This window comes from Fukomys damarensis, unplaced genomic scaffold (assembly GCF_012274545.1).
Source record: "Fukomys damarensis isolate Sample0158 unplaced genomic scaffold, DMR_v1.0_HiC HiC_scaffold_16, whole genome shotgun sequence".
NCBI lineage: Eukaryota > Metazoa > Chordata > Mammalia > Rodentia > Bathyergidae > Fukomys > Fukomys damarensis.
The window spans coordinates 745,007-771,869 of NW_022900928.1; the positions used below are offsets into that span (position 1 = coordinate 745,007).

The following is a 26,863-nucleotide window of genomic DNA, read 5'->3' on the forward strand; positions in this document are numbered from 1 at the left end:
GTTATGGGTGGAGTGGAGTGTGTGGTTGTAGTCACCATGGTGGCTGGCTGTGTGGTACTAGTTGGCCTCATGGTGGAGGCAGAGGAGACTGTGTGTGTGCTGGGCGGTGTCCTCTGAGAGGTGAGTGACACCACGGCTGTTGTGAGTGTTGGAGATACACTGGGTGTTGAGGCCTGTGTGCTGGAAGTTGTTGGAAAGTTGGTGGTGGTCTTGAGGGATGTTCCTGAGGTGGAGCCTGTGGTGTGTGGAGCTTGGGAGACTGAGAGCGTGGAAGGTGTGTGAGTCGAGACTGGAGTGCTGGCCCTGGTGAGTGTGGAAGACATGGTATGGGTTTCTGTACTGGTGGGGTAGGAGATGGTGGTGGGTGATAGGGAGAATGTGGATTCCCGGTGTGGTGTGGAGGAAGGTTGTGTCACGTGTATTGGTGATGTCCTGGCTGTGCTGAGTGCCGTGGGGACCTGGCTGGTGGCACTGGTGGTCATGGTTATTGGTGGAGTGGAGGGTGTGGTTTTAGTATTCATGGAGGCTGGTTGTTTGGTACCAGTTGGCCTCATGGTGGAGGCAGAGGAGACTGTGTGTGTGCTGGGCGGTGTCCTCTGCGAGGTGGGTGATACCACGGCTGTTGTGAGTGTCGGAGATATACTGGGTGTTGGGGTCTGTGTGCTGGAAGTGGTTGGAAAGTTGGTGGTGGTCTTGAGGGATGTTCCTGAGGTGGAGCCTGTGGTGTGTGGAGTGTGGGAGACTGAGAGCGTGGAAGGTGTGTGAGTCGAGAATGGAGTGCTGGCCCTGGTGGTCATGGAAGACGTGGTATGGGCCATCGTGGTATGGGTTTCTGTACTGGTGGGGTGGGAGGTGACAGTGGGTGAAAGGGAAGATGTGGATTCCCGGTGTGGTGTGGAGGAAGGTTGTGTCACGTGGACTGGTAATGTCCTGGCTGTGCTGAGTGACGTGGGGACCTGGCTGGTGGCACTGGTGGTCATGGTTATTGGTGGAGTGGAGGGTGTGGTTTTAGTATTCATGGAGGCTGGTTGTTTGGTACCAGTTGGCCTCATGGTGGAGGCAGAGGAGACTGTGTGTGTGCTGGGCGGTGTCCTCTGCGAGGTGGGTGATACCACGGCTGTTGTGAGTGTCGGAGATATACTGGGTGTTGGGGTCTGTGTGCTGGAAGTGGTTGGAAAGTTGGTGGTGGTCTTGAGGGATGTTCCTGAGGTGGAGCCTGTGGTGTGTGGAGTGTGGGAGACTGAGAGCGTGGAAGGTGTGTGAGTCGAGAATGGAGTGCTGGCCCTGGTGGTCATGGAAGACGTGGTATGGGCCATCGTGGTATGGGTTTCTGTACTGGTGGGGTGGGAGGTGACAGTGGGTGAAAGGGAAGATGTGGATTCCCGGTGTGGTGTGGAGGAAGGTTGTGTCACGTGGACTGGTAATGTCCTGGCTGTGCTGAGTGACGTGGGGACCTGGCTGGTGGCACTGGTGGTCATGGTTATTGGTGGAGTGGAGGGTGTGGTTTTAGTATTCATGGAGGCTGGTTGTTTGGTACCAGTTGGCCTCATGGTGGAGGCAGAGGAGACTGTGTGTGTGCTGGGCGGTGTCCTCTGCGAGGTGGGTGATACCACGGCTGTTGTGAGTGTCGGAGATATACTGGGTGTTGGGGTCTGTGTGCTGGAAGTGGTTGGAAAGTTGGTGGTGGTCTTGAGGGATGTTCCTGAGGTGGAGCCTGTGGTGTGTGGAGTGTGGGAGACTGAGAGCGTGGAAGGTGTGTGAGTCGAGAATGGAGTGCTGGCCCTGGTGGTCATGGAAGACGTGGTATGGGCCATCGTGGTATGGGTTTCTGTACTGGTGGGGTGGGAGGTGACAGTGGGTGAAAGGGAAGATGTGGATTCCCGGTGTGGTGTGGAGGAAGGTTGTGTCACGTGGACTGGTAATGTCCTGGCTGTGCTGAGTGACGTGGGGACCTGGCTGGTGGCACTGGTGGTCATGGTTATTGGTGGAGTGGAGGGTGTGGTTTTAGTATTCATGGAGGCTGGTTGTTTGGTACCAGTTGGCCTCATGGTGGAGGCAGAGGAGACTGTGTGTGTGCTGGGCGGTGTCCTCTGCGAGGTGGGTGATACCACGGCTGTTGTGAGTGTCGGAGATATACTGGGTGTTGGGGTCTGTGTGCTGGAAGTGGTTGGAAAGTTGGTGGTGGTCTTGAGGGATGTTCCTGAGGTGGAGCCTGTGGTGTGTGGAGTGTGGGAGACTGAGAGCGTGGAAGGTGTGTGAGTCGAGAATGGAGTGCTGGCCCTGGTGGTCATGGAAGACGTGGTATGGGCCATCGTGGTATGGGTTTCTGTACTGGTGGGGTGGGAGGTGACAGTGGGTGAAAGGGAAGATGTGGATTCCCGGTGTGGTGTGGAGGAAGGTTGTGTCACGTGGACTGGTAATGTCCTGGCTGTGCTGAGTGACGTGGGGACCTGGGTTGTGGCACTGGTGGTCATGGTTATTGGTGGAGTGGAGTGTGTGGTTGTAGTAACCAGTGTGACTGGCTGTGTGGTACCAGTTGGCCTCATGGTGGAGGCAGAGGAGACTGTGTGTGTGCTGGGTGGTGTCCTCTGAGAGGTGGGTGAATATAAGGCTGCTGTGAGTGTTGGAGATATACTGGGTGCTCGGGTCTGTGTTCCGGAAGTGGTTGGAAAGTTGCTGGAGGTCTTGAGGGATGTTCCTGAGGTGGAGCCTGTGGTGTGCGGAGTGTGGGAGATTCCCATTGTGTATGAAGTTTTAGTTGGCCCATGGGTTTTCGCTGTTCTCGGTGTGATTTCGGTGTGTTGCATTGATGATGCCTGGGTTCCACTGGTCTGCGTGCTGTGCTGAGTCGCCAGAGTGGTTCCTCCTGCAGTGAATTGTGTATTCTGCGTGAGTGGGACTGGTACTGTGCCTCGCATTTCCTCATGGGCACTTGTCCCTGGGGATACAAACGCTGTCCACATAGAGTGCTGTCTCTCGTTTGGCTCCTACTCCTCCCATTTTCTCTACCTTCTGTGACCTGTTTTTCCCTCGTTGGTGAGCAACTGACTGTGCACATTCAATTTTCCCCTCTCCCGCCTGTGCCTCCTTCTCTTTCAGGCAGTCGTGACTTCTTTCGAGCCATTTATAGCTGCTGCTACTCTGAACTTGAGCTTCTACCTGCTCCCCATTGTGCTGTCCAGATGTGCCATTTGTGTGCACTGATTCTCGGCTTTGCCCCCACGGCCTGTGTTTTGCTGGTGCCAGGCTGCCCCCTTGTGTCCCTGCATGTTCGTGGGCCTGTCCTTCCTGCTTGTCCTGTGGGGAAGTCTTGGTATTCTCCAAGGCTGACCCTGCCATGCTGGGCTGTGCTACGAGTCATGGTGTCCCATGGCTCACCTTGTCCAGGGGTTGTTGCCCATGTGGTCACAGTCAGTGGTACCACTGTGGTCCGTGCTGTGGTTCGAGCTGTGGAGGTAGAGGCTGGGCTGCGGGATGATGCTGTGGGCTCTGTGGTTGCTGTGGTGACTGTATTCCCTGTGGCTGTTGACATCACTGTGATTGTAGGCACCCAAGATGAGGTAGCAGTTGTGGTGACAGCCGTGGTGGTGGGAGAGGATTCTGCAGGGAAGAGGCCCTCTGTGTGTTCCCCATCTTGTTTCTGATGTCCCTGCCTTTCCTGAGACCTAGGTCCCTTCCTGCCTCAGCCTTCTGGAGGTGTACTGGCCTCCTGACTTCCTTGGTTTGACCCTGCAACTTCTATGGTCTGTGTGGCAGTGGTGGCCTGATGGCAGGAGCAGTGAACACAGGGTCCTGTGGGCCATCTGGGTAGACAGAGTCCTGTCCTCTCAGCCCCTGGCAGCAGAACATGTGCCAGTATGGGCCGGGAGGTCTGGTCTGTCCCTCACGTATTCTGGTGGCAGAATCCGATAGCACTGCAATGGTCAACAGTGGCAAGCCTGGGCTGTGAACCAGTTTTTCAGAGAAATTGCCACTTGGCTTTGCAGCTCAGGGACCTGTGTGGTGACAGTGCTCCCCATGGTCTCACCTGGGCACAAGCAGACCCCACCCCATGCCCAGGGTGGGTGGCAGGGTCCCCGTGTTACCTCCTGATGACACAGTGGAAGCGGAGGCCTTCCATCCCTCTGTGGTGGCTGTGGGAGTGGGTGGGGAAGTGGGCCGGCTGGTATTGGTGCTGTTGGCCACTGTGGGCGGTGATCCTGTGTGGTGCAGTCATGTCCTCAGGATGGGCAGGGCCTGGTACCTCGCTGCACTATGGCCCTGAGGGGCTGGAACTGCCCTCCGAGGTTCTAGGGGACTCCCCCTACCACTGGGTCAGAAGCTAAGTTTTGCCTCCCTTCTCCTCTGACCCAGATGGCATTGGATGCCCCCACCTCCCTGGTGCCAGGGACACTGAGGCTGGGCCAGCATGGGGACTCGGTGTGGGGGTGGTCACCTGTGGTGGGTGGCAGTGGTGGCGATGTTGGGCGCGGTGCTGCAAGAGGAGGGGTGGTCAGGAGCGGTCACTTCCCATCCCTTTCCGTCCCCTCCTCCACCCACTCTCCCAGCCCTGGCAGGGAGGGGTGGGGTCAGGAGGAGCTCTGTAGGGTGCACTGGGCCCTGGGAGGGTTCCTGCTGTGCCTGCTCCCTGGCAGGCCGGGCCCTGCTCTGAGGCCGGTCGGGGAGCAGGGTGGGAAGCACAGCGACCACGGTGACCTGTGCTGCTTCCTCTGCACCAGTGCCAGGCTGTGGGAGTCTTGGGCCCTCAGTGAGCAGGGTGCAAGCAGCAGGTGCTAGGGTAGGACAGTGGCTTGGCAAGGCTGGGGCTCTGGGTGTCTTCTGCCTGCACCAGGGCCTGGCCCAGGCTGCCCTGGGGCTGACTCACCGCAGGGCATGCAGGTCCCCTCGCTGTGGTCAAAGTACTCGTCCTGTGAGCAGTTGTAGCAGCCTAGGGTGGAGAGTGCCAGCTTGGTGCCCTGCTCTCTGCTCGGGGCCCATGTGTGTACATGGATGGGGGTGTGGGCGATGGATGTGTGTCTGAACACAGACGGATGTGCATGTGGCTGAATGGGTGTGTGCGCAGTGCGGGGACAAGTCTCCACGCCGTACCTTCGATGTTGGTGCCCTCAAAGTTCTGCAGGCTGCCAGGGCAGAGGCAGGGCCGGTAGTGCCACAGACAGTCATCCTCCTGCGTGGGCTGGTACTGGCTGCCCGCTTGAGGGTGGGTATTGTAGAAGTCACAGTAGATGGCTGGGGGTGTCAGGAAGCAGTGAGCAGGGCTCAGCTCGGGACGGCACCGCCTGCGGGAGGGCTCCCACGGGCTCTGGGGGAGGACTGGGGGGAGGGCACTCACGGCAGAAGTCTGGAGCCCTCCAGTCCACACACACGCCCTTGTCCAGGCAGGCCTGGGCATAGGCAGCCACTGCGTCGCACAGACACTCGCAGTCTCCACCCATGTCGCATCCACACGTGTCGCGCACACAAGCCTCATAGTAGGGCAAGTGGTACACCTGTGGGTGGGGCCGGTCAGCATGCCCTTGGCCACCACCACACCCCAAAGCTGAGCTGCCACAGAAGCTTCTGATCCTCCCTCAGGGCCCGTGGCTTACTAGAGCCGAGCCCCCCAACCTGCGTGGCACCTTCTGCAGCTCCTCTCCTCACCACAGCCCTGTGCTCCTGAGCTCAGAGCCTCCATGCCAGACTGGTTCCTGCCCCAGGGCTTTTGCACTGCCATCCTGCCACTGGGGCACCCACCTTTCAGTCCTTATGGAGCCCAGGGGTCAAGGGCTCCCTGCAAGATCCCGTGCCCTCCCCCACCCGCATGTCTCCTTCCCCGCTGTGCACCCCAGAGCAGGGTGCCACCACCGTCTGGGGGTGCTGCTGACCTCCTGTGATGTGTCAGACTGTGCACTCCAGCCCGTCCAGCCTGAGTCCCCAGGAGAGAGTACTGTTCCACTTGTCCCAGGCTGGGTCAGGCTGGCACCTACCTTGCTGTGGCAGCTGGCAAAGGTCTGGCCGTTGATGATGCTGCATTTGCGCTCGGCCCAGGAACGGCGGAAGGCATTGAGGCTGCAGGGCTCGACAGCAGCACGTGTGTCCCCACAGAGCGGGCTCTCCTTCCAGGAGTTCACAAACTCCAGCTCGCTGGATGCCACGTACCTGCTGCGTGTCTCGAAGTCGTCCTTTGTGTTCCCATTGGCGTTGCCACACAAGCCACAGAGGGCATCCTGCAGGGCCACCGTGTGGGGAACAGGCTTGGAACGAAAGCCCTGCTTGGAGACCCGGGGCCTGGGCGCCTGGGCACTTGGCAGGTACCTGGGAGGTGCGATGGACCTTGATGGAGACGCTCATGTGCTTGTTCCAGACGAGCGTCAGGTTGAGCCTCCCGGGGATGTCTGCGTCCAGCACCAGGCTCAGGGCACTGGACTGCACCTGGAAGTGCACCTGGGGGTCCTCACCACGCACCGTGTAGCTGCTGTCTGCCATCGTGATGGACAGGCCCTGTGGGACGGGGCTGTCACAAGCTGCCTGTCCTCATCCCCCAATCTGTGCCCTGCTCCAAGCCTATCACAGACACAAGGGAGTTCCTGGTGGAGGGCCAGTGGGGACGTGACAGGCTTGGCTTCCTGGCAGCCCCTTCCCTGCCCGAGACCTGGCACAGGCCACATGGACACTGGTTCTGTGCGGGTATGCCTGGCTGGCGAACAGCCTCTGCCATGGAGGGCTGTTGGCACTCCCACCCTTGCCCTGTCTAGTGCAGACACAAGGCGGAACCGGGGCCCCAGGGTAATGCCCCTTGCCCCGGGAAGGGCCCAGCTGCTCACACCCAGGACAGTCTCGATGGCACGGGAGCAAGTGACCCCCGACTTCCCACAGATGATGTTCTCCGTCAGGACCTTGAAGGTGGGCTGTGAGTTGTTGGTGCCACAGTCATCCTGCAGGGAGTCCATGTTGAGCAGGAGCCCCTGCTTCTGCCCCCCGCACACCCCCACTGCCCACCTGGCCCATACCGTGGCCAGGATGTACTTGCAGTTGCCATCGAACACGAAGCGCTGCCCATCGAAGGTGACCACATGGCCCTCCCCATAGAGGACGCAGGTGGATGGGCAGTGGGCACCCTGCTGGCAGGCCCAGCGCCCCTGCAAGCAGGTGCTGGAGAGAGCAGGCAGTGGGCGGCCCTCTTCCGGCACACCACATGTCCCAGAGGACTGTCACACCTCCAGCACCCCACATCCATGCACCGTACCTTCTGACATCCTCACTTCTGGTCACTCTCACCTCCTGGAACCCCAGCTCTCCATGCAAGCCCACCTCCTACAGCCCCACCTCCCTGCCTTCCACCCCCACACACCCAACCTCCAGACATCCACCTCGATGCACCCCACCTTTGGGTGTCCCTGGCCTGCAGGAAGGTGTAGCTTACCAGGTCTTACAGTCAGTGTGGAGCTCAGCGCCCCCTGGGTAGGAGACCCCCGCGAAGTCACATGGGCACTGCTCGGCGGGCACACACTCCCCGCTGGGGTTCTCATAGAGCCCTTTTGCACAGACGCAGCCAGGCTCGCACTTAGTGGGCACCTGGGGGAGGCGGGGTCAGCAGCCTCGTGCCTACTGCAGCCTGGCCCTGTACCCGAGAGCGCTGCTGTTCCTGTAGCCCTCCTTCCTGTGCCACCCCTGCCTGCTTTGGGGTCTCCATCCCTGTGCGCAGGTTCCCCAAGCTGGGCTCCTCAGGGAACCCCACAGGCGCCACACCTATTCTCCAGTGGCCTGGCCCCACCCCACTCAGCCCCGGGAACAGACGGTGGTCCCCTGTGGCGCATCCCTGCCCCTTACACAGGCAGTGCCTGTGGCCAGCATCTGGCAGGTGGGCGCGCAGGCTGCCCCGAACTTGTCCTCCGCGGACTGATCACAGGACTGGAACGTTTTGGTGGCCGGGCAGGAAGCTGCAGGGGCAGGAGGGTGTGTCAGGTGGCCTGGGGTATCCCAAGATGCCTTAAGGACCCTGCTGGCTTCCGTTGTACGTACCCAGGAACATTTGTGGCTGTCCAGAGCAGCTCATCCTCCCATTGGTGCAGTAGCTGTGAGAGAGACGGTTTATAGGCTGGGTTTAGGGCTCCGCCCCACCCTGCCCTGGCCCCGCCCCGTGGCCCGTGGTCCCGCCCTAACCACCAGCGCTGGCCGCTCCGGGCCCAGGCCCCTCCCCTCTCAGCCCCAGACCGCACCAGCTGACTCCGTTGAGCAAGGTGGCCTGGTCCGCAGGGAGGAACTTGGAGCTCTCCAGCAGGCAGGGGCATTGGGCCTTGTGCACGCATTCGCCCTTGTGGTCCAGGTAGGTGCCCTCGGGGCAGTTGCAGCCGTCCACCGGCACAGCACTGGCGTGGCACTCAGCCTCACGGTCAGAGAGTGACAGGCACGTGCGGCCGCAGGCCCGGCTGTCATAGCTGAAGGTACGGTTGCCAGTGCAGGGGACAGCTGCAGGGCACCAGGTCAGGCTGTCCAGATGGGCACCTGGGCAGGGACCCCCATGACCCAGCGCCCAGTGTCCCCACCCCCCCACTGGGCGGCACTCACTGCAGTTGTCCACGCTGTTCCTCCAGCCCCAGAGTGGGACACCCTGGGTGGCGCAGGCCTGTGCATAGGTGCCCAGGGCAGCACAGATATGGGGGAAGGTCTCCTCGTAGTTACAGGCCTGGTACACGCACCTCTAAGGGGGAGGGGGAACCGGCATGGTGTGGGCACCACTCCTGGGACACAGCTTTCTGCCCTGCGATGTGCCCCAGCCCCACCAAGTCCCCCAGCCTCACCTTGTAGAAGGGTGTGGGGTTCACCGTAGCATGGCACTTTTCAAATGCGCCGCCCTTCCTCACCAGCTCAGAGCAGTGGCTCTCCGCACACACCTCTAGGGACAGATGGCATGGGTCTCCTTACCTGCTGATTGGACCAGACGGGCCTGGGTCCAGGATGGTGGCAGCAGGGCACTCACTGTTGAGCTGGCTCATGGAACAGGGGTTGGTCTCACGCTCCAGGGCAGCCGGGCAGTTCCCTGCCCGCCAAGAGTCCACAAAGAGTGTGGCGGTGCCCTCATTGATGCCCATGCTGGTCATGAAGTCATCAGTGGTGTCTCCGTTGAAGTTGCCACAGAGCCCTGAGCCAGCCAGGCATGAGGGCAAGTGAACCCCAACCTGCCCTCCTGTGTCTCCTCCCCAAAGCTCCTCTCTCCAGCTGTGCCCGGTGAGGGGCTATTGCTGGCCTTGCGTGGCTATTCCCAGGGCCCTGGGGCTGTGAGCTCCCCAGGTATGGATGCCAGTGTGAGGCTTGCTCGTCCCCAACCCCTGCCCCACTCTGGACATGGCAGGGATAGGGTGACTGGGTCATGCGGGGTGATGTGGCACAAGGCCCACCTCTGGTCTGGCCTCGGAACTGGGGCCCAACAGTGATATATGCCTGGAAGATGGGCCGCAGCTGGACCACGAGCTCCAGCCCAAAGGTGGTGGCCATCTGGAGGTGGGTGGACGTCTGCCTAAAGATGGTGATGTTGCCTGCAAGGACACGGCCTTCAGTGGCTGTTGGCCTGGCCTCGCCCCAGGCTGCTGCTGGTGAGAGCACCTACGTGTCTTGTACGGTAGCCACTTGGTGTCTCCATGGTTGGTGATCACCTCGTCCTCTGAGATCACAATTTTGTCCTGGAGGGAGGGTGACCAGGTCAAGGGATGAGCAGGGGAGGCGCCAGTGAGCAGGAGCAGGAGGGGGCCGTGGGGCAGGTGGTGGCCTTACCTTCCGGGACAGGTAGATGACAGCAGTCAGGGAGGTCTCTGAGTGTGAGTAGCCTGACTTGTCGTACACGGCCATGAGAGTGCCCTCGTCGGGGAGCTGTGGGCTCTGGGGAGGGGAGAGGCATGGAGGGTGCCCACCTGTCCCCAAGCATGTCCTGCCAGGGGGTTCAGACATGCAGGGCTGCCTGCCTGCTCCCAAGCCTACCCTACCTGGAGGAGGATGTAGGTGCAGGTGCCATGGAAGCGGTAAGGCCTAGTGTCGAACGTGGTGAGGAAGGAGCCGCCTTCCAGGGAGCAGGTCCCAGGGCACGGCTTCTCCGTACACATCCAGCGGCCTGTGGTGCACTGGCTGTGGGTGGGTGCAGTGATGCGTGCAGGTTGGGCCCCCAGAGCCTGTGCCCTCCCCTGCCAGTGCCCAGTGCTCACCAGGTCCGGCAGGCAGCTGCTGTGACCTCGCTGGGGCCGTAGACTGCCCCGTTGAACATGCAGGGGCACTGGCTGAGTGGTACGCACGTGCGGTTTGTGGAGAGGTCATTGAGCACTGTGCCTGCAGGAGAGGCCGTCCTGGGCCTGGTGGGCCAACCTCCTCTGCTGGGCCTCGAGCTCCCCCACAGCTGTCCCAGGTGCCCCCAGGGCTCCTCCTCCACCCCACCCTGGCCGTCTCCAGCCCTGCTGGCGAGTTGCAGCACTGTGGCACCCCTCACCCGGGTGGTGCAGTCTCACAGCGCTGAGCCACCTCGCCCAGCCGTGCTCAGACCCCTGTGGGCACCGCTCCCTCATGGGCTTGTGAGGCTAGGGGGCCCAGGTCCTGGACAGCTGGAGTGGTGTGGCTTTGGGGTGGCTGAGGGCTCTGGGGCAGGGATACAGCAGGGTGTCTGTGCTGAGCTGGGTGGGGGTGAGCGTGGGGGTCAGGGTGGGGCTTACCAGTTCTCAAGGAGAGAGGGTTTGAGCCAGGGTTAGGGTTAGATAACTTAGGGTCAGGGTCAGGGAGGGTGCTGGTGTTGCCTCACCCTCTGGGCAGAAGCAGCCGAAGGTGCAAGAGCTGGGGCAGCTGTGCCGTGGGTTGGAGCAGGTCTCAGTGCAGGCTGCACCACATTCCCGGTACTCCTGGCTCGCTGGACACAGGCCCAGTGCTGCACACAGTGCAGTGTGGTGAGAAACTGCCCTCCAGGAGTCCCCCCTCCCTGCTGCCCTGGGACTCACAGCAGAGGCCGGGGCCCCGCCAGCGGCTCACGGGCTGGCCCGCCATGCTGCAGCGGCGTGAGAACTCTGACAGGGTGGCGCAGCTGCAGTTCGGCTGTCCAGGTGGGTTGCATGCCGCCATGTCTGCCTGGCAGCTGTGTGCCAGTGGCTCCTTGGGCACGTCACACTCGGGGGACACCAGGGCGAGCAGCCGGGCGCAGGTCTCAGCCTGAGAGGGGGAGCTCACTTGCATCCAAGGCCACAGCACATGACACAGGGGGCTCAAGTTTGAGGGCGTTGGTAGCCCTGGGGGCCTGTCCACCCTGGGGTCAGCCCACTGAGGTCCCTGGTGCCTCACGTACATCCTTGGCACGCAGACTGGGGGCTTTCGGGACATCCTCATAGGCGCAGATCTCATTGGGGTCATCGAGCTTCTGGAGTGCAGCGAACTTGTGGGACTCTAGGAGTTTGCCTAGAGGGTGGGGCGTCACCATGAGGCTGGGCCCCAGAGGCCTGGGCTTCCTCCCACCCCTGCACGCCTACCATCCTCGCTTATGAAGTCGTTCTCCACGTTCCCGTCAAAGTCCCCGCACAGCCCGCACATCTGGCCCATGTACTTCCTCTCCACCAACACCTGCAGTGGGTGTCAGGCACTGCTGGGGCTGCCCCTCCTGCTCCTGGCAGGCACCCTACCCACCCTGCACCCCTCCAAACTCCAAGTCTTGCTGGGTCCTCCTTATTTTCAAAAGGGGGAATGGCCACCAGCCAAGCCCACGTTGTTGCCGGTGAGGGTGCAGCACGTGGGTCCCCACCCATGTGACCCCCACAGCCCCACCTCACCCCTGCATCCTCACCATGAGGTGGGGATCTGGGCCCCACAGCACCACCAACTCCAGCTCTAGCTGCTTGGCCACCAGCCGCACGCTTGGGCCGTAGGGTGTGATCTGAAGCCCGTTGCTGGTATAGGGCAAGCTGACCACCCTGTGGGCGAGAATGGTTAGCATCTGTCCCCTGGTCCCCTGTGGCTGTGGCCTGGCCTGGCCTGGCGCCTTGACCTACCCCATGTCCTTGATGGAGATGGTTCCATTGTCCACGGTGACAGCGGAGGCTCCCAACTCCACGATGATCCGGGAGATGCTCCCATCCAACCCTCGCCGCAGTTGCACACTGAAGGCAGGAAGTGCATCCTTGCAGATGGCCGCGAAGACATAGTTGCAGGTCCCCGAGAAGTCATAGGCATGGTGATCGAAGGTAGAGAAGTGGCTGGTACCCCACGTGGAGCACCAGCCCTTGTCTGGGGCTGCAGAGAGAGAGTGGCAGGATCTTGAGGCCTCCTGTCCCACCCAGCTTGCTGGGGCACAGGCCAGACCTGGGAAGTCCATGCTGGGTGGGAGGGGGAAGGGGGGACCCTCTGCCCCACAGCCCACCCGCCCTGCCTGCCCATTCCTGAGTCTTACAGGATAGCAGGCCACCCTGGGCGCTGGGGCCTGTGGCATTTCCAGCCGAGGAGGCTGTAAGACAGAATGTGGCCGCTCAGTCCCAGCTCACCTGTGCTTAGCTGGTGGCCAGCTCAGGCTGGCCATGGGTCTTCTGCCACTGGACCCGCCCTCGAGGCCCTAGCCCCAGCCCATGTGCTTGCTGAGAATGCACGTGAGTGGGTGTGGGAGTGTGTGTCAGCTTGCCTTGGAGTCCAGCTCCTGTAGGCCAGGGAGGGCAAAGGAGGTGGCATCCAGGCCTGTCGGTGCATGGTCTGCGCTGGGACCTGGCTCCATCCCCACCTTAGCAGGGATGGGTGCCTAGTTTACCCATTGTGTTCACAGACTCTGCCCTCCCCTGCAGTGCTTCCTGTCTCTCCCACATACGCTTCAACCTTTAGTCCAGCTGTCAGTGCAGCTCCTGTCTGTGTCTGTCATAAGCAGGGCTGAGGACACAGCACGGGACACCTGGGGTATACCCTTCTTAGGAGGGCACATATGCATATGCACTTGCACACACAGGGATTGCACACATACACCACACACATCCATGTGTGCACACAGGCATGCACACACACAACGCAACCCTCATACATGTGCACATGCATATATACATAGGCACACACCTGCAGGCGCACATATGCACGCACACAGAGGCAAACACATGCACAAAGATATTCATGCACACACATTCACGCACTTGCTCTACTCAACACACAGGCACACATCCATGTGTGCACATGCATAGGTACACATGCAAAATATGCATGCACAGGCACACAAGTGCAACATACAGGCATGGACACACATCCACATGCACACATGTGCACACATAAGCAAACACACATGCATACACGTGTGCAGCAGGAGCCACTGACCATGAAGAGTGCTGGGAGGGTGGGTGTGAGCCGGTGGGCTATGCCCATGGGAACCTGTGATGTGTGCACAGCCCCAGTGCTCTTGGCTGGGGCTTTTGGGGAACACATTGCCCTGCAGGGGGCTGGCCTTGACCGGCAGCCCTGAGACCCTGCTCTTCTACCTCTCTGCCTCTCTGCCCCTCTGTCCCCTCAGTCCCTCTATCCCTCTGTTCCTTGTCTCTCTGATATGCTGGCTGTTCTTAGCTTGGACCAGTCCCCAAGGCATCCACATCTGGTTCTTGTAGCACTCTAAGGCTGACCAAGGCTGAGGTTACCCATTTCCTCTGAGTCCTGAGGCATCTCTCTGCCTCTTCCTCCTCAGCACCTCCAGGACAGCCCACGGGGGTCCTGGGACTGAGATGATGTTGCCATGGAGTTGCCCAGGTGGCAAGGGTCATGGCGACCTCAGGGCAGGGTGAGGTGGCTAGAAGGTGGCCATGCCTGGCTCTGCAGTGCCTGCTCCTCCCCAGTGCCCTCCCCTAGGCTCTGCCCCTTCCTTCTGCTCCTGTGGGCCTTGGTGATGTCCCAGCACTGGCTGGGCAGGTGTCTGTGGCCCAGCAAGATACACAGTGAGTCCCTGAGGATGTGACTCAGATGTTCCATCCCTGTCCCTGCCTACCTGGACCCCATCCCAGCTCTGGGGCTTTGGATGTGATGCCCCCCACTACTGCTTCTGGTCAGTCAGGTCACATGCATCTGGGGGACACCTGGAGGACAGGGCATGCCAAGGGCCTGCCTTGGGTGGAAGACAGGTGCCTGGCTGTGACTCACTGGTGGGCAGCGTGAGCCCCAGCCTGGGCAGGAAGGAGCCCCTCATGTGGTGATGGCTTGAAGTAGGTGGAGGCCCTGGCAAGGTGACCCTTTGACTTAGGATTGCTTTCCAAGTGGCCGAGTATGGCTGGCACCCAGGGGTCCAGTGTCCCTCCAATATGGCTGGAGGGAGGTCACCTGGTCCTGGACTTGCTGTCTGCCCCCTTTTCCTTCCAGGGACAGGTACCTCTGGGGGTGCAAGCCTTACCCGTGTGCCTGGGCCAGACCCCCTGGGGCTCAGTTTCCCCCACCTTCCCTTGTGAGGTGGCCCTGGGCTCCACTCCTAGGCCCCTCTCGGCCGCAGCCCCTCCTAGGTGTTGTGTCCACCTATGGGGACTTCCTCCCCTCCAGTCTCCTGGAGTCCCCACCTCCTGTGTCTGGCCATGACCCCTGCTGGGCACCTGTGTCTCCCGTCTGTCCACTGACCCTCAGTGGGGCTCAGGGACCTGCTGGGCATCCTGCCCACCGCCCCCGGCCTTTCTCAGCCCTGGACAGGGCGCGGGGTGGCAGTGCACGCTGTGTTCCTCTGCACTTGGCAGCCTGCCTGCTGCTGCCCCTCTGCCAGCCCCAGCCCTGTGACCCCACTATCTGCCTCCCTCGGCTTACACTGAGTTGTCCCTCAACATTTGCTGAAATGAGGGGTTCTGGTCCTCCCAGCCTCTCTGTTAGGCCTCACTGCATCCTGGCTCTGAGTACTGCCACGGGGCTCTACTGGCAGCCGTGTGCTGAGGAGGGGCTGGAGAGGGGCCGTACTGCCTGAGGCCGGGTTGTTGCACTCAGCTGCAGGCTGTGTTAGCCACGGTCACTGTGAGGGCTCCCCAGTAGTGACAGGGCCGAGTTGGGACAGGTTGTGCCTCGGACAGAAGGGGAGACTGAGGCCCTCAGGGCTCTCTCTGCTCCCTGCACGCCTGGCTGCCTCTTGAGACCAGGCTTTGCACCAGGCCTGTCCTGTGGGGCAGCTGCTCCAGGGCCTGTGCCCACCCCCAGCGCCATCCTCCTGGCTCACAGGGCTAGGACTCTTACCCCTGCACCTTGCGCCAGCACCCACATGGCTGGCAGGCCGCCTGTCCACCCAGGAAGGCGGAGGTGAGCAGCCCTGGCACTTCCCGCTGGCACGGCCCCCACTCACCACCCCTGAGCAGGGCTGCCCTGCAGGGCAGCAGCAGCAGTAGTAGCAGCAGCAGCTTGGGCCCCAGCATGGTGCTGGCTCTGGGAGGAGAGGTCCCTGCGCCCCGCTCTGCTGCTGGTTGTCTTGCGGTCTTGCTGTTGTCACCTGTGGGACTCAGGCAGCCAATGGTGCCCGCCTTATATATTGGGTGGCGGGACCTGCCCCAGCCACGCCCACCCATGCCCCACGCGCGGCCCAGTAGGGGCCAAACAGGATCTGGGTGCTGCCTTATCACACTTGGCCTTCTTTGGAAAAATCTGCAGCAGCCAAAAGTGGCCCCGTTATCGCCACTCCTAGTGGGGGGCTGACACACCCCAGGGTCTCCAACACCTTGTGGGGCCAGCCTGGGGCAGGGGCAGACAGCCAGGGCCCTCCCCACTGCCTGCACAGTGGCCCTGTCAGCTGCACAGCTGAGCGGCTGGCATAGGGCTCATCTGGGTGGGTCAGGAGGCCCCCACCCTGGACAGGCCCATCCCCATCCCAGAACCCCGGAAAGCACCTGTGCCCTGGGGCCTCCCTTGTCCTGAGTCTTCCGCCTGAGGCGAGCACCCCTGGCAGACTCGGGCCTGCAGGGCAGTGGGCCTGACTTGGGGGCCCTCCCTGGGTGTCCTGTCCCTTGTTGGAGACCCCTGTACTGTTGGCAGTCAGTACTCACCTGGGCCAGGAGCAGGGCTCAGTCCTCAGTGCTTTCCATCCTGAGGCTTCTCTGTGGGGGCGAGTGGGGACATGGTGCCCCGGGGTACACTTTGTCAAACCCACTGGGAGAACAAGAGGCTCCTGGGCGACGTCTGGGGGCAGGGGCCGAGGCGGGCAGGTGCCAGCACCTTGAGGGGTTGGAGCCACAGTGGGGTAAAGGTCAGGGTGATGTGGAGGCCAAGGGGGGTGGGGACTGACAAGTCGCAGTGATTGTCCAGCCCCATGGGAGCCCGGGGCCCGGGTGCAGGCTTCCGCTCCATCTGGGGGTGGCTCTAGCATACCCCATGGACAGCCAGTGTTGAGGGCACCCCTGTTGGGTCCCCACCCCTCCCTGAGCACAGACCTGCCTGCCTCAGTTCTCCAAGTGGCCCTGGCCTCATCTCGCAGATGGCTTAGTTCTCGGCCCCTTCCCACCCACCTTGCACACCAGGGCCACCGCTCCCTGGACAGGACCCATGGCCATGAGTTACCTTAACTCAGCTTTATCTTTCACGGTGCGCTGTTTGGAGCTGGAGTGTAGCTGGGTGGTGGGCCATATGCTCAGCATGTATGAGGTCCTGAGTTTGGGTCCCAGTATCAAAAGGAAACAAAACAGAACAACCACATGGCCTTCGTAGAAAGTCACTGCCAGTGTCCAGGATGGCGGGGAAGGTCACCCTGTGCACTTGTGATATGTGGGTGTCTTGTCCTTGGTCGTTTCTCTTTAACACACCCAGCATTAACATTTCGGGGGGAAACTGAGGAGCAGGGCACAGTGGGGGCAGGACCGGTGAGAAGAGGGTTCTTGGTTGGGTCACCGCCCAGGCCGGCCGGTGCAGGGGGGTCCCAGTCTTCCATGGTGTGGCTGGGACCCCTGCATCCTGCTCAGCCAGTTGGCCGGGCTTGCGTACCTGGCTGTATGTGCCCACATGCATGTGTGAATGTGTGTACACCTGTGCACAAGTACACCTGTGTATGAGTGCATGTGTGTGTGCACCTGTGTGTATGCGGATGCCTCTGTCAGCGAGTATCACTGCGCACATGTGTGAGTGTAGAAGAGTGCATGCAAATAGCCGTGCATTGTATGCACGTGTGCACACTTAAGTGTCAGCAATTATCCTGTGCACACTTGCAATGTATGTATGGCTGTGACTGTGCAAAAATGTGTCTATGCCTGTGCATTTTGCCCATGTTAGCAAGTGCACCTGTGCTTGTGCAATACATGCAGGTGCAAATGTGCATGCAGATGACGGTGCATGTTCACACGTACACATACATGCCTGTGTATGCACGCAACCTGTGTTAGCAGTGTGTCGGTGCATGTATGTGTGCACGTGTGTGCAAGAGTGCATGTGTATGTATGGCCATGTGTGTGAACACACACATGTCTATGCATGTTGCTTGCATGCATATCAGCAGGTACATGTGCTATTCACATGCATGCTGAGTGCATGTGTGCAAGTGTGTGGCATACTGCTGTATGTGTGCACATGTACACGTGTGTGCCAGAGTATGCGCGGATACCCCTCTAAGTATACACACGTGTGTCAAGTGCACACACATGCAAGTGTGTAGCATCTGGCTGTGTGCACATGCATACATAGTGCAGCTGTGTATGTGTGCCAGTAAGTGTGTGCCTGTGCATGTATGAGCATGTGCAAGTGTGTACACATGGATGCCTGTGTGCACTCATGTGTGTGTCAGTAAGTGTACTTGTGCCTGTGCCCATGGTGTGCCTGCGTGGGAGCCTCTGCTGAGCTTCCTGGGAGCACTGTATTATAGGATCTCCCTCCTCCCTGGTGTGCAGGGCCACAGGCGCCCCTGGAGGGCACACAGCCCTGGTGAGCTGGCAGCTAGGTCCTGGGCTCCATCCTGGTGGGGGGGCCAGCGGTTCTGGGTGCTCCCTCCCTCCCCACACGCTGGTCTTCGGGAATCTGTGCTGACCTGCGTGTTTGTCCCCTGACCTGGGAGTGCGCGAGTGCGCTGGCACACGGCTCCAAGTGCTGAGATAAGAGTGAGTGCGGCCATTGTTCCTGGAGCAGTCAGTGATAAGGCCCAGGTCCCACTGGCCTCGGAGAGCAGAACCAGCAGCTGGACAAGGGGGCGATTGTCCACTCTGTCCAGCTCGGACCTCTGCCCTCCACACCGGTCTCCACACCCAGGCCTGCGGCTGGCCACCAAGCAGGGATTTGGATGGGCCCCAGAGCCCAGGCTCATTTCCTGGGTCCATGGTGAGCACTGCCCATTCAGCTGTGGCACCTGGGTGGCCAGAATGAGGACAGTGGCCTCTGCCCCGGCAGGTACTTCTGGAAGGCTCAGGAGCGGACTTGGGCCTACCTCACACCACAGCCAAGCCTGTCTCTCATTTGCAGAGGGGCCAGAGTGGACCTGCTGGCCGGCTGCCCGCTCCACCCCTGGGCCCCACTGGGTCGAGCATGGCTGCCCCAGGGAAGAAAAGCTGTCCCCGGGGAGCGGCCGCTCCCCATCCGGCCCAGGGACTGTGAGCCTGGGACAGATTCCAGCACTAGGAGCAGCACTCCGCCTCTGACTCGGCTGCACTCAGGAGTCTGTCCTGCCCTAGCATGGACCCCGGGTGCAAGCTCAGGGCCACTGGCACTGGCATCCTGGCAGGGCTGGGAGTCACCCAGCGGCCCTTGCTGGGCCAGGGAGACAGCAGGGCCAGCCTTGGGCACCCCTGCTTGGGAGAGGGTGGCAATCAGGTGACACTGGACACAAAGTAGCTGAGGTGGCAGCCAGCCTCGGCCATGCTTTACTGTGGGGTCTGGGCTGCCACCTATCCCTGCAGGCGCCCCCAGTGTCCCTGTGACTCTCCCCTGTGCCAGGCTGTCTGTCCCTGGCGGCTTTGCCTTGGGGGCATTTGGTGAGTCTGCTCACTGCCCATCTTCCTCCAGGGCCCTGCTGCTCTCCCTTGGTCCCCTGTCCTCCTCATCTGTCCCAGACCAGTCTCTGGTCCCCATGTGGGGGGGGGCTGGAGAAATGCATGAGCCCAGGGCCTCAGCCCTCGGTGCCTGGCTGAGCTGGGGTGACCTGCCCTCCCTGTGGGCAGGCGCAGTGGGGAAGAGCTATTGCCAGGGCCAGGGTCACCTTTGTTGAGGGAGGTTTTGCCAAGACGGTCTGGGCCCTGGCCTGCCTCCCACCCCCGGGAGGGCAGCTGCCCACTGCTTTGATGGCATGGTCAGCAGTGTTCTCCTGGACCAGGCCTCTCGCACTGCACCTCTGGAGCTTGCGAATTTCCTGTGACAGCCCTGGCTCTCCAGCCTGCTTTGTCTGATGTTCACACCAGTAGACCCTCTTTCTGTGTTAGTGTGGGGGGTCTTTTCTGTCCCCTTACTTTTCGTAGCTTATTTGTGCTTTAAGGCAAGTTCTTTTAGGCATCCTACAGAATAGTTGTGGGTTTTTTTGGAATCGGGATGGAATCCAGGGTGTGCTCTATCACTGAGCTGCATCTCCAGCCCTTTTATATTTTATTTTGAGCCAGGGTCTCCCTAAGTTACCCAAGCTGGGCTAGAACTTGCAATCTTCTTACCTGTGCCTCCCAGAGTTCTGGGACTGAGGTGATTACCACCTTCCTCAGCTCAAGGTCTTGCCTTTTAATCCAGTCTGACAATTGCTGGTTTCTCACTGGGGTGGTCAGACTGTCACATTTACCTAACTTGACATGATCAGGTTAAATCCTGCACCTCCTGTCGCTTTCCACTCCTCTACCTGTTCTCTTTCCCCTTTCCTCTCTTCTGTCTTCCTTTGGCTTATTCAAGTGTTTGTCGTGACTCAGTCTTTCCTGCTTTGCCACGACCCTGTTTTATTAGTTTGCAGTCACCTTAGGGTATCAGTGCCTGTCTAACTTATCCAATCTGCCTTCCAGAGATAGCCTAATGTGTCACAAATAGAAGAAGAACCTCCAGACAGCATGGCTGCGTTTCCTTCCTCCCAGGCTTGTCCTGTGTCATAGGCTCACACTACGTGGCTAGTCTTTGTTTAATCAATAATCTTTTAGAGAAATTTAGCTAATAAGTAGATGGCTGGGATGCAGCTCAGGGACTGAGCACTTGCTGAATTTGCAGGAGGCCCCATGCTTCACCCCCAGTGCTGCAAAAATAAATAAAAATAAAGAGATAATAAAAAGACCATTCTATGTGTTTGCCCACATAGTTGCCACCCAGGTGTGTATTCTGTGCCTTCCTTCTGGGCAGAGGTGGACCATCCTAGCCTCTGCCAAGGCAGGGTTTCAGTGGCGGGCCCTGTGCTCCCAAAGGACACATTTCCAGGGTGAAGGGTCCTGTGGCACACGTGGTGCAGCTCTGTCTTTAGCCACCTGTGCCTTCTCCCAGGCTCCTGCTGTGCACCTGTGCCCTGGTCCTGTCACAATTCCTGTGTCCCTGGCATGTGGGCTCACTGAGCACTGCCTCCCTTGCCACCTCTGGCTCCGTGAACCTGTGCTCAGGGCCGCCGGAGCTGTCCATTTCAGGGGCTCCAGGAACTGCAGACAGTGGGCCCCTCCGCCGTGCCCGTGCACCCCCTGTGCTCACTGCTCGCGTCTTTCCACGGTCTCACCTGCTGTTCTCTGTCAGTGTGAGGTCTCCCACCTTGGGAAGCTCAGTCTGGGTGTCTTGTTTGGCATCCTCTGGGCTTCTGTCTTGTGTATTCCTTCTCTCCCACAGCTGTCCGGTGCTGTGCTGTGCTGTGCAGTGACAGTGGTCTTCATGGCCAGGACTGCTGAAGCTGACTGTGGTGTTGTGATGAATAGAGCTCTTTCTTGCTGCCTGGGACCACCATGGTGAGTTATGCAAGTGGGCATTTCTGGATCCCTGTAAATGGCCCGGAGCTGAGCCAGGGGCAGTGGATGCTTGGGTCTTACTTTTGCACATCAGCTGCAGGCTGGGAGCTGTGCTCCTCCAGGGCAACCCGAATTGCTGAGACCAGGCCCTGTGCCAACCTATCATTCCACAGTGTGAGCCACAGTGCCCCTCCAGCGCTGCCACCTCTGGGTCCTGCTGCTGCCCCTGTCCTGCCCGGGGCTTTGGGCCTCAGTGTCTCTGCCCCGGATGCCTGTGCCGGGGCTCTGCTGAGCTCTGGAGGGGCACCAGGCAGCCTGATGCTGTAGCAGAAGGCCCACGGCAATAAACCTGGGATGATGAGGGCCATCCTGGCTCTCGGACTCTGAGGTTTCAGTGCCTGTTGCACCAGGCCTGAGGAAGTGCGTGGAGGCAGGGTACCAGGCAGAGCTACACAGCTCACCCCACAGGGCCGGCAGTGAAAGGAAGTAGAGGGCCAGGGTCCACTGTCCCCTTTGAGGACACCCCCGCATATGACCGGAGGACCCCCACATCTGGCTCTCAGGGCTCCCAGCACCTCTGCCTAGGCAGGAGCTGCAGCTCGTGGCCTCAGGGACACTCAGGGACCACAGCAGCACCTTCGGCAGGCCCCGGGCCTCTGAGGTGGCTCTGTCCTCACCAGTTTCCGGCTACCCTGGTCAACCTGAACTCTCAGTGGCTCCTCCTTAGTCCCCTTCTGGCCACACTGGTGCACTGGGCAAGTGCCTGCTGTGGACAGGGGGTCTGGGAGCCCCAAATGCTCACATGGATGTTGGAACCCTGATACTCAGTGAAGTGGAGGAGGTGGGAACTTGGGGAAGACAAGTCCTCAGGATGGGTCGGTGTCTGTGTGCGGAGGCCTGGACAGCATCCACAGCAAGAGCCAGAATTCCCTAGATCCGGGCTCCACACGGCCCAGGGCATCTTGTAGTGGGAAACACAGGCTGCTGAGAACTCACAAACCAAGCCATTGTCTCTCAGGATGTCTGTACGCTGCGCCCCACACCCCATGCCCTGTTTCATGCGTTCCCTCTTCCCCTTGTGAAGTCCAGCCTCTGCCATACTGCTTGCTACAGATCTAAGCCCCCGATGGCTGAATCCTGATTCATGTTTAAAAACTGGAGTGAAGCTGGGCGTGGTGGCACATACCTGTAATCCCAGCGCTTGGGAGGCTGAGGCAGGAGGATCGCTGCAAGTTTGAGGTCAGCCTGGGCTACACAGTAAGCTCAAGGACAGCCTGAACTATAGAGCAAGACCCTGCCTCCAAAACAACAATGAAAACAAAAATTGCAAAATGATACAATAAATAGGTGGAAAAGTTCAGAAGAGCAAGGAAGAAACAGCACAGAGCCCGTGACACCACCTGCCTGTGAGCCGTTGGCCCTTTCCTGTGCTGAGGGACTGAGTACTGTGGCTGGGGATTCACCGTGGGACTTAGGTTCTCAATGAGTCAGGGCTGGAGCCTGCGCTGGGAGGCAGCTGCTCCTTCCCGATGAGAGGCATTGTGCCTTTATGGGGCTTGGTCCTCCCTGCCCTGTGGCATCATCCTGGCCTCTGCCTATACTGCACATGGCCCTGCCTCTTGCATGTCTAAGGCGGATTCCCCAGGGCCCTCAAGTCTCAACAGCCAGCCTGTTTCCAGATAAGCATTGGTCCTAGGTCCAAGGGCTCCAGCCTGAGTTCAGGCTGGGTGGGAACAGAGCGTCCACACGCATCAGCGGTCAAGCAGTTGCCCAGGCCGTTAGCAGGGACTCCTTGCTCCTTGGGAAATCTGTTTTGGGACCATGCTGTGCATGACTTTCTTCTCTAGAGGCTGGGACCCCTGATATCCTCCCAAAGCCTCTGCCCACTTTCCCTGCCATAGCAAACACCTTGGCCCAGCTGACAAGGGCAGGCCATGCCAGGGTGGCCGAATGTCACTTGGCCAGCACCTAGGGACACTGCTCCTATGTGGTCAAAGTGGGGCCCAGGTGGCCACGGATGCAGCCTCTGGGCTGCCTGTGCCTGGCAGATGGGCAGCCCCCACGACCGTCTTGGGGAAGTCCAGCCATGCCTGCCTTGCTGGTCTTGCTGACCCTGGTACAGACACAGTGCCCTCCTGGCCTGGTCCACGGGCTGTCAGACACCCACAGCCTATGGAGCGTGGCTGGTTTTCCAGAGACTGCTGCAGCTGCAACACTGCTGGCTCAGCCTTGAGTGCTGAGAAGCCATGGGACCAGCGTCTGTCCTGTGCCCTGTGGAGTCCACTGGAGGTGGTTGTATGGGTGTGAGGACTTACTGCAAGTGAGCAGCTGCTGCCCCCAGGCAGGGAAGGGAACTGGGGCACAGGCAGGGCAGAGAGTGGCTCTCAGCGCAGCTCGTGTCCCGGGCCAGGCTGGAGCCAGCCGGAAGACCGCAGTCACCTGAGCTTTGTGAAGTCCAGGGCACAGCTGGCGACCTCCGGTCCTGCCGCTCCCAAGGGCTGTCTGCTGTGAGGGCTGAGCGGGGCGGAGGGGAAGGTAGGGCTGCAGAATGAGGGATGGGGCCTGTGCAGCCTCAGGTGGGTGTGGGGTCACACGATGTGAAGCAGCGCCCTGCTCACACACACGCACGCGAGGTCCTGCCCTGTTGTGTTGCACATGCGTGCACGTGAACACACACTTTCTTGGGTACTCAGGGTTTGAGGCACTCACTCTGGAACTCAGGCAACATCGCAGCCCTGACTTCCTGCACACCTTGCACCTGTGCAGTCCCCGTTGGCTTTGTCTCCAACTCCACCAACTCAACGGGGGCAGCTTCTGGCAATCTCAGCTGGGCCAGTTCTGCCTGGGTGCAGTGAGGGTGCCGGGTGCCCCCTGCTGGTAGCATCACCCTGACACCTGTGTGGGAGAAGGGCAGGTGCTGGATGCAGCTGTGACTTCAGGGAGAGGGGACCTGATCTGAAGTGGGGGACGGGGTCAGATGGGACCTGGGGCTCCGGGAGGGGCATCCAGCCGACCCCAGAGGTCCCAGGATCCCTGAGTCCTGGAGGTCGTGCCCCAGACACCCCATCAGGGAGCCCAGCTGCAGGCCTGCCCAGTAAAGTGGCACCCTACACCTGGCGCCTGCCTGGGACACTGGAGGTACCTGGTCATTGGTATCATCTCTACCTGGTCTCCCGGCTCCTTCCACCTACTTTGCCTCCCACCCCAGACCTGGCCACAACCCAGCAGTGATAGCCAGGCTGCTGTCTACAAGCCCCACCTGGGATGGCTGTGCCCCACAAGGGTATGGGTTCTGGCACGCTCCTGCCTGGGTCTGCCATGGGGATCCCTGCCAGGCATGTAGATTCCCAGCAGCTCTCACAGGCCCCCTGTCACGTTCTGAGATGTGGTATGTCTGGGGTACCTATAGCTCCTGGCATTGCTGTTCCCCTGCAACTGACCCACAGGCTGAGGAGCCAACCGATCAACCAACTGTGAACCCCAGGGCCACAGCACCTTCTCCCAACCCTGTCCTGCCGTGAGTGTCTTCCCTGGCCCTGTGTCCCATATCAGGATCCGAGGTGACCTCCTGGAAACTGGCCCCTCTGTATCCCTTCCCCTCCTGCAGGATGTCCCACCCTGCAGCCCCTGCGTCCCCTGGTGCCAGAGGTATAGGTTGGGCCAGGCGGTGGCCTGCCACAAAGGCACAGAAGTGCCATGTCTTCCTCCATAGCCTGCAGCCTGTGCCGAGGGTGAGACCTGAGGGTCAGTGTGGACAGCCCCACCCAGGGTGGCCCTCCTGGCTAGCCAGAGGGCTGGGTGGGAGATGGGAGTGGGCAGGGCTTCCTCCCACAGCCAACAGCTGGAGGAAGTAGCTGCCCAAGGTGACATCCACTGGGCAGAGGGGTGGCCAGCAGGCGCAGCTGGGCGGGTTTGAGAGGCTGCCTGTCTCCTGCTGGCTGTGGCCTGTGCTGCAAGTGGGCTGAGGGTGGCTGGTCTCCTGGTGACTGCCCAGGCCCCTGCTGAAGGACTGTTCCCAACCCAGTGAGGAGCATAGGGGTTTCATCACTGTCCAGGCTTTGCAGGTGGCTGCCCAGGGATGGCCTATGGGAGCAGGAAGGGCACCAGGCTGTGCTGCCCAGGGCCGCGAGTGAGCCAGGCTCCTGTGCGGCCCCAGCTCCTGCCTAACCTCCTCTCAGTTTCATCAAGCCCCAGCCTACAGCCTTAGCCTAACCTTGTCTGAGACCCCAGCACCCCTACATCTGTCCTTTCAACCCAGCACCCTCCGGGAGACCATGGAGGCTGGAGGGGGGCCTCCAGCACCGACAGACACACAGTGGTCCTGGGCCCCTCCAGCCACGTCGTCTCTCTGGGCTGGCAGGACTGCAGGCCGCTGGTGCTGGGGGACGGAGGGGGTGCACTCTCCACTACGCCCCTGCCCTGAGTCTGTCCCACATGGCTCTCCCCTTGGCTCTGGAGTTGAGGAGCCAGCGATTACTTGGCCAGGTCTTGGGCTCCAGGTCCTGGTTCCTGCTCTCCCCCTGCTTCCTGGAAGAGGCCAGCAGGAGGGTGGTGGTGCTGGCCTTGTGCCCGCAACAGGACCTGGCCATAAACCTGCAGGGCGAGGCTGTGGGTGCACGCTGACCCCCTGCGGACTTTCCTCCCTCCTGGCCCACAGCTGTCACCATTCCCAAGAACTGGCACCTTGTTTGTTCCTTGAGGAGCTGCTGGCATTGTCTCCCTGGCCCGGCACCCACCCACCTTCTCCCACAGCTGCCCAAGCTGGGACAGGACCCGGCCTCGCCCTCCTCAGTGCCGGGTGTGCCTGAGTGGCACTGGGCTGCCCTGGGGTCCCCAGTCCCTCTGGGGGCAGCCGTGAGCTGCACACCTGCACAGACCCCACTGGCCAGCAGGTGGACCCGGTGCCCCCTGCTCGGGAAGAGAAGCGTCAGGCTTTGGGGTGTCCCTGTGCCTTGGTGGCTGCGGCTTCCATCCTGTTGGGGCGTCACCAAGAAGCTCAGGCTCTGGCAGCTTGAGCTGCCTGCAGGTCACTGGGGAGAATCTCACTGATGGGGCTGGGCATGGGCGGTGCAAGCACCCTGCAGTTTCTGGGTGGAAATGAGGCCACCACATCTGCCCTGAAGACCCTTCTGGCCAGCCTGGCAGTGATGTCAGCAGCCATGAGCATCCCACACAAGAGGCCACGTTTGGAAGACATTCAGCATTTTAGACAACCCACACAGGTCCTGCAGAATCTTTCGTGTCCGTGACCCAACACTGGCCTGGTGAGGTGTCTGCTGTGTCCCCGGGTGGGTGGCATCAAGGGAACAGCCTGAGGAGAGGAGCTCACAGAGATGTGCGGCTCACCTGCGCCTTGCTCTTTGGCGTTTGCTCTGCTCATGGAAGCTCCCATTAAAGTGTTGTCTGTGTTAGTGTGGGGCATCGTGGTCACCCTAACACCCGCGTCGCAGCCTCCCTGAGGTCACAGCCGGGCTGGCACCCCGCGTCTGTTCATTACCAAAAACGATTTTTCTCTCTTTAGAAATAGTTTTACTTTTTATTGTGATGAAATATACCTGGTGTAGCACTTCCTGTCTTGGCTGTGTTTAAGCGCACAGCCAGGGCACGGAGCCTGCCAACACTACAGACAGTGCTACTGTGCGCCTCCGGGGCTCCCTCACTGCCCCTCAGACACCACCCCACCCAGGCTCTGGCTGCATCCTGCTCTGTCTGCAGCCCTGACCCTCTGGGGTCTCCTGCAAGTGGGGTCACACAGGACCTGTCTTCAGGGACTGGCTGACTTCAGAGCAGTGTCCTTGAGTCCATCCAGGCTGTAGCAGGCATTGGGCCTTCCTCCCCTTCAGGGCTGAATGATATTCCACCATGTGGCTAGAATCCGCCACTTCTGTTCATTAGTTTGTGGATGTTGTGAATCGCGTGGCTATGAACAGTGTGCAGATCCCCGAGTCCCAGTTCTCATACATTGGTGCCTGTGCCCATCATGGAAGTCTGTGCCCTTTGCGGTTCTGTGGTCAGCTTTGAGGAACTGTGCCGTGTTGCACCCTGCTTCTCTGGACCTCACTGCCGCTTGTCACCACTGGTGGCTGGTGGCC

General features: G+C 60.5%; 1 protein-coding gene and 1 long non-coding RNA gene across 6 annotated transcripts in view; one reads left to right on the forward strand and one right to left on the reverse strand.

Moving 5' to 3' along the window:
- Positions 1–15,691, reverse strand: part of Muc6 (mucin 6, oligomeric mucus/gel-forming) — a 30,505-nt gene extending 14,814 nt beyond the window's left edge. The window contains exons 1-30 of one of the 5 annotated variants that reach the window (XM_033764038.1): positions 15,266–15,691; positions 12,389–12,442; positions 11,991–12,231; positions 11,786–11,912; positions 11,475–11,565; positions 11,294–11,403; positions 10,953–11,160; positions 10,760–10,882; positions 10,176–10,296; positions 9,960–10,098; positions 9,751–9,855; positions 9,587–9,659; positions 9,378–9,515; positions 8,960–9,121; positions 8,781–8,875; positions 8,548–8,680; positions 8,199–8,448; positions 8,002–8,054; positions 7,810–7,919; positions 7,403–7,554; positions 6,990–7,131; positions 6,804–6,914; positions 6,295–6,480; positions 5,967–6,206; positions 5,333–5,489; positions 5,089–5,229; positions 4,865–4,927; positions 4,436–4,474; positions 4,086–4,199; positions 3,379–3,600 (exon numbers count right to left, since the gene is read on the reverse strand). In XM_033764038.1, the coding sequence (XP_033619929.1) occupies positions 3,379–3,600; positions 4,086–4,199; positions 4,436–4,474; positions 4,865–4,927; positions 5,089–5,229; positions 5,333–5,489; positions 5,967–6,206; positions 6,295–6,480; positions 6,804–6,914; positions 6,990–7,131; positions 7,403–7,554; positions 7,810–7,919; positions 8,002–8,054; positions 8,199–8,448; positions 8,548–8,680; positions 8,781–8,875; positions 8,960–9,121; positions 9,378–9,515; positions 9,587–9,659; positions 9,751–9,855; positions 9,960–10,098; positions 10,176–10,296; positions 10,760–10,882; positions 10,953–11,160; positions 11,294–11,403; positions 11,475–11,565; positions 11,786–11,912; positions 11,991–12,231; positions 12,389–12,442; positions 15,266–15,482 (4,117 nt within the window). In that variant the 5' untranslated portion in view covers positions 15,483–15,691. Of the gene's footprint in view, positions 1–3,378; positions 3,601–4,085; positions 4,200–4,435; positions 4,475–4,864; positions 4,928–5,088; positions 5,230–5,332; positions 5,490–5,966; positions 6,207–6,294; positions 6,481–6,803; positions 6,915–6,989; positions 7,132–7,402; positions 7,555–7,809; positions 7,920–8,001; positions 8,055–8,198; positions 8,449–8,547; positions 8,681–8,780; positions 8,876–8,959; positions 9,122–9,377; positions 9,516–9,586; positions 9,660–9,750; positions 9,856–9,959; positions 10,099–10,175; positions 10,297–10,759; positions 10,883–10,952; positions 11,161–11,293; positions 11,404–11,474; positions 11,566–11,785; positions 11,913–11,990; positions 12,232–12,388; positions 12,443–15,262 lie in introns of all 5 variants that reach the window. The other 4 variants (XM_010640393.1, XM_033764041.1, XM_033764040.1 and 1 more) reach the window with 4 other exon arrangements.
- On the forward strand, positions 8,222–25,711 carry LOC104873599. The gene is made up of 3 exons (XR_783505.3): positions 8,222–8,305; positions 20,656–20,771; positions 24,181–25,711. It is a non-coding gene; the product is annotated as an uncharacterized LOC104873599 (long non-coding RNA).
- The last annotated feature ends 1,152 nt before the right edge of the window (positions 25,712–26,863 follow it).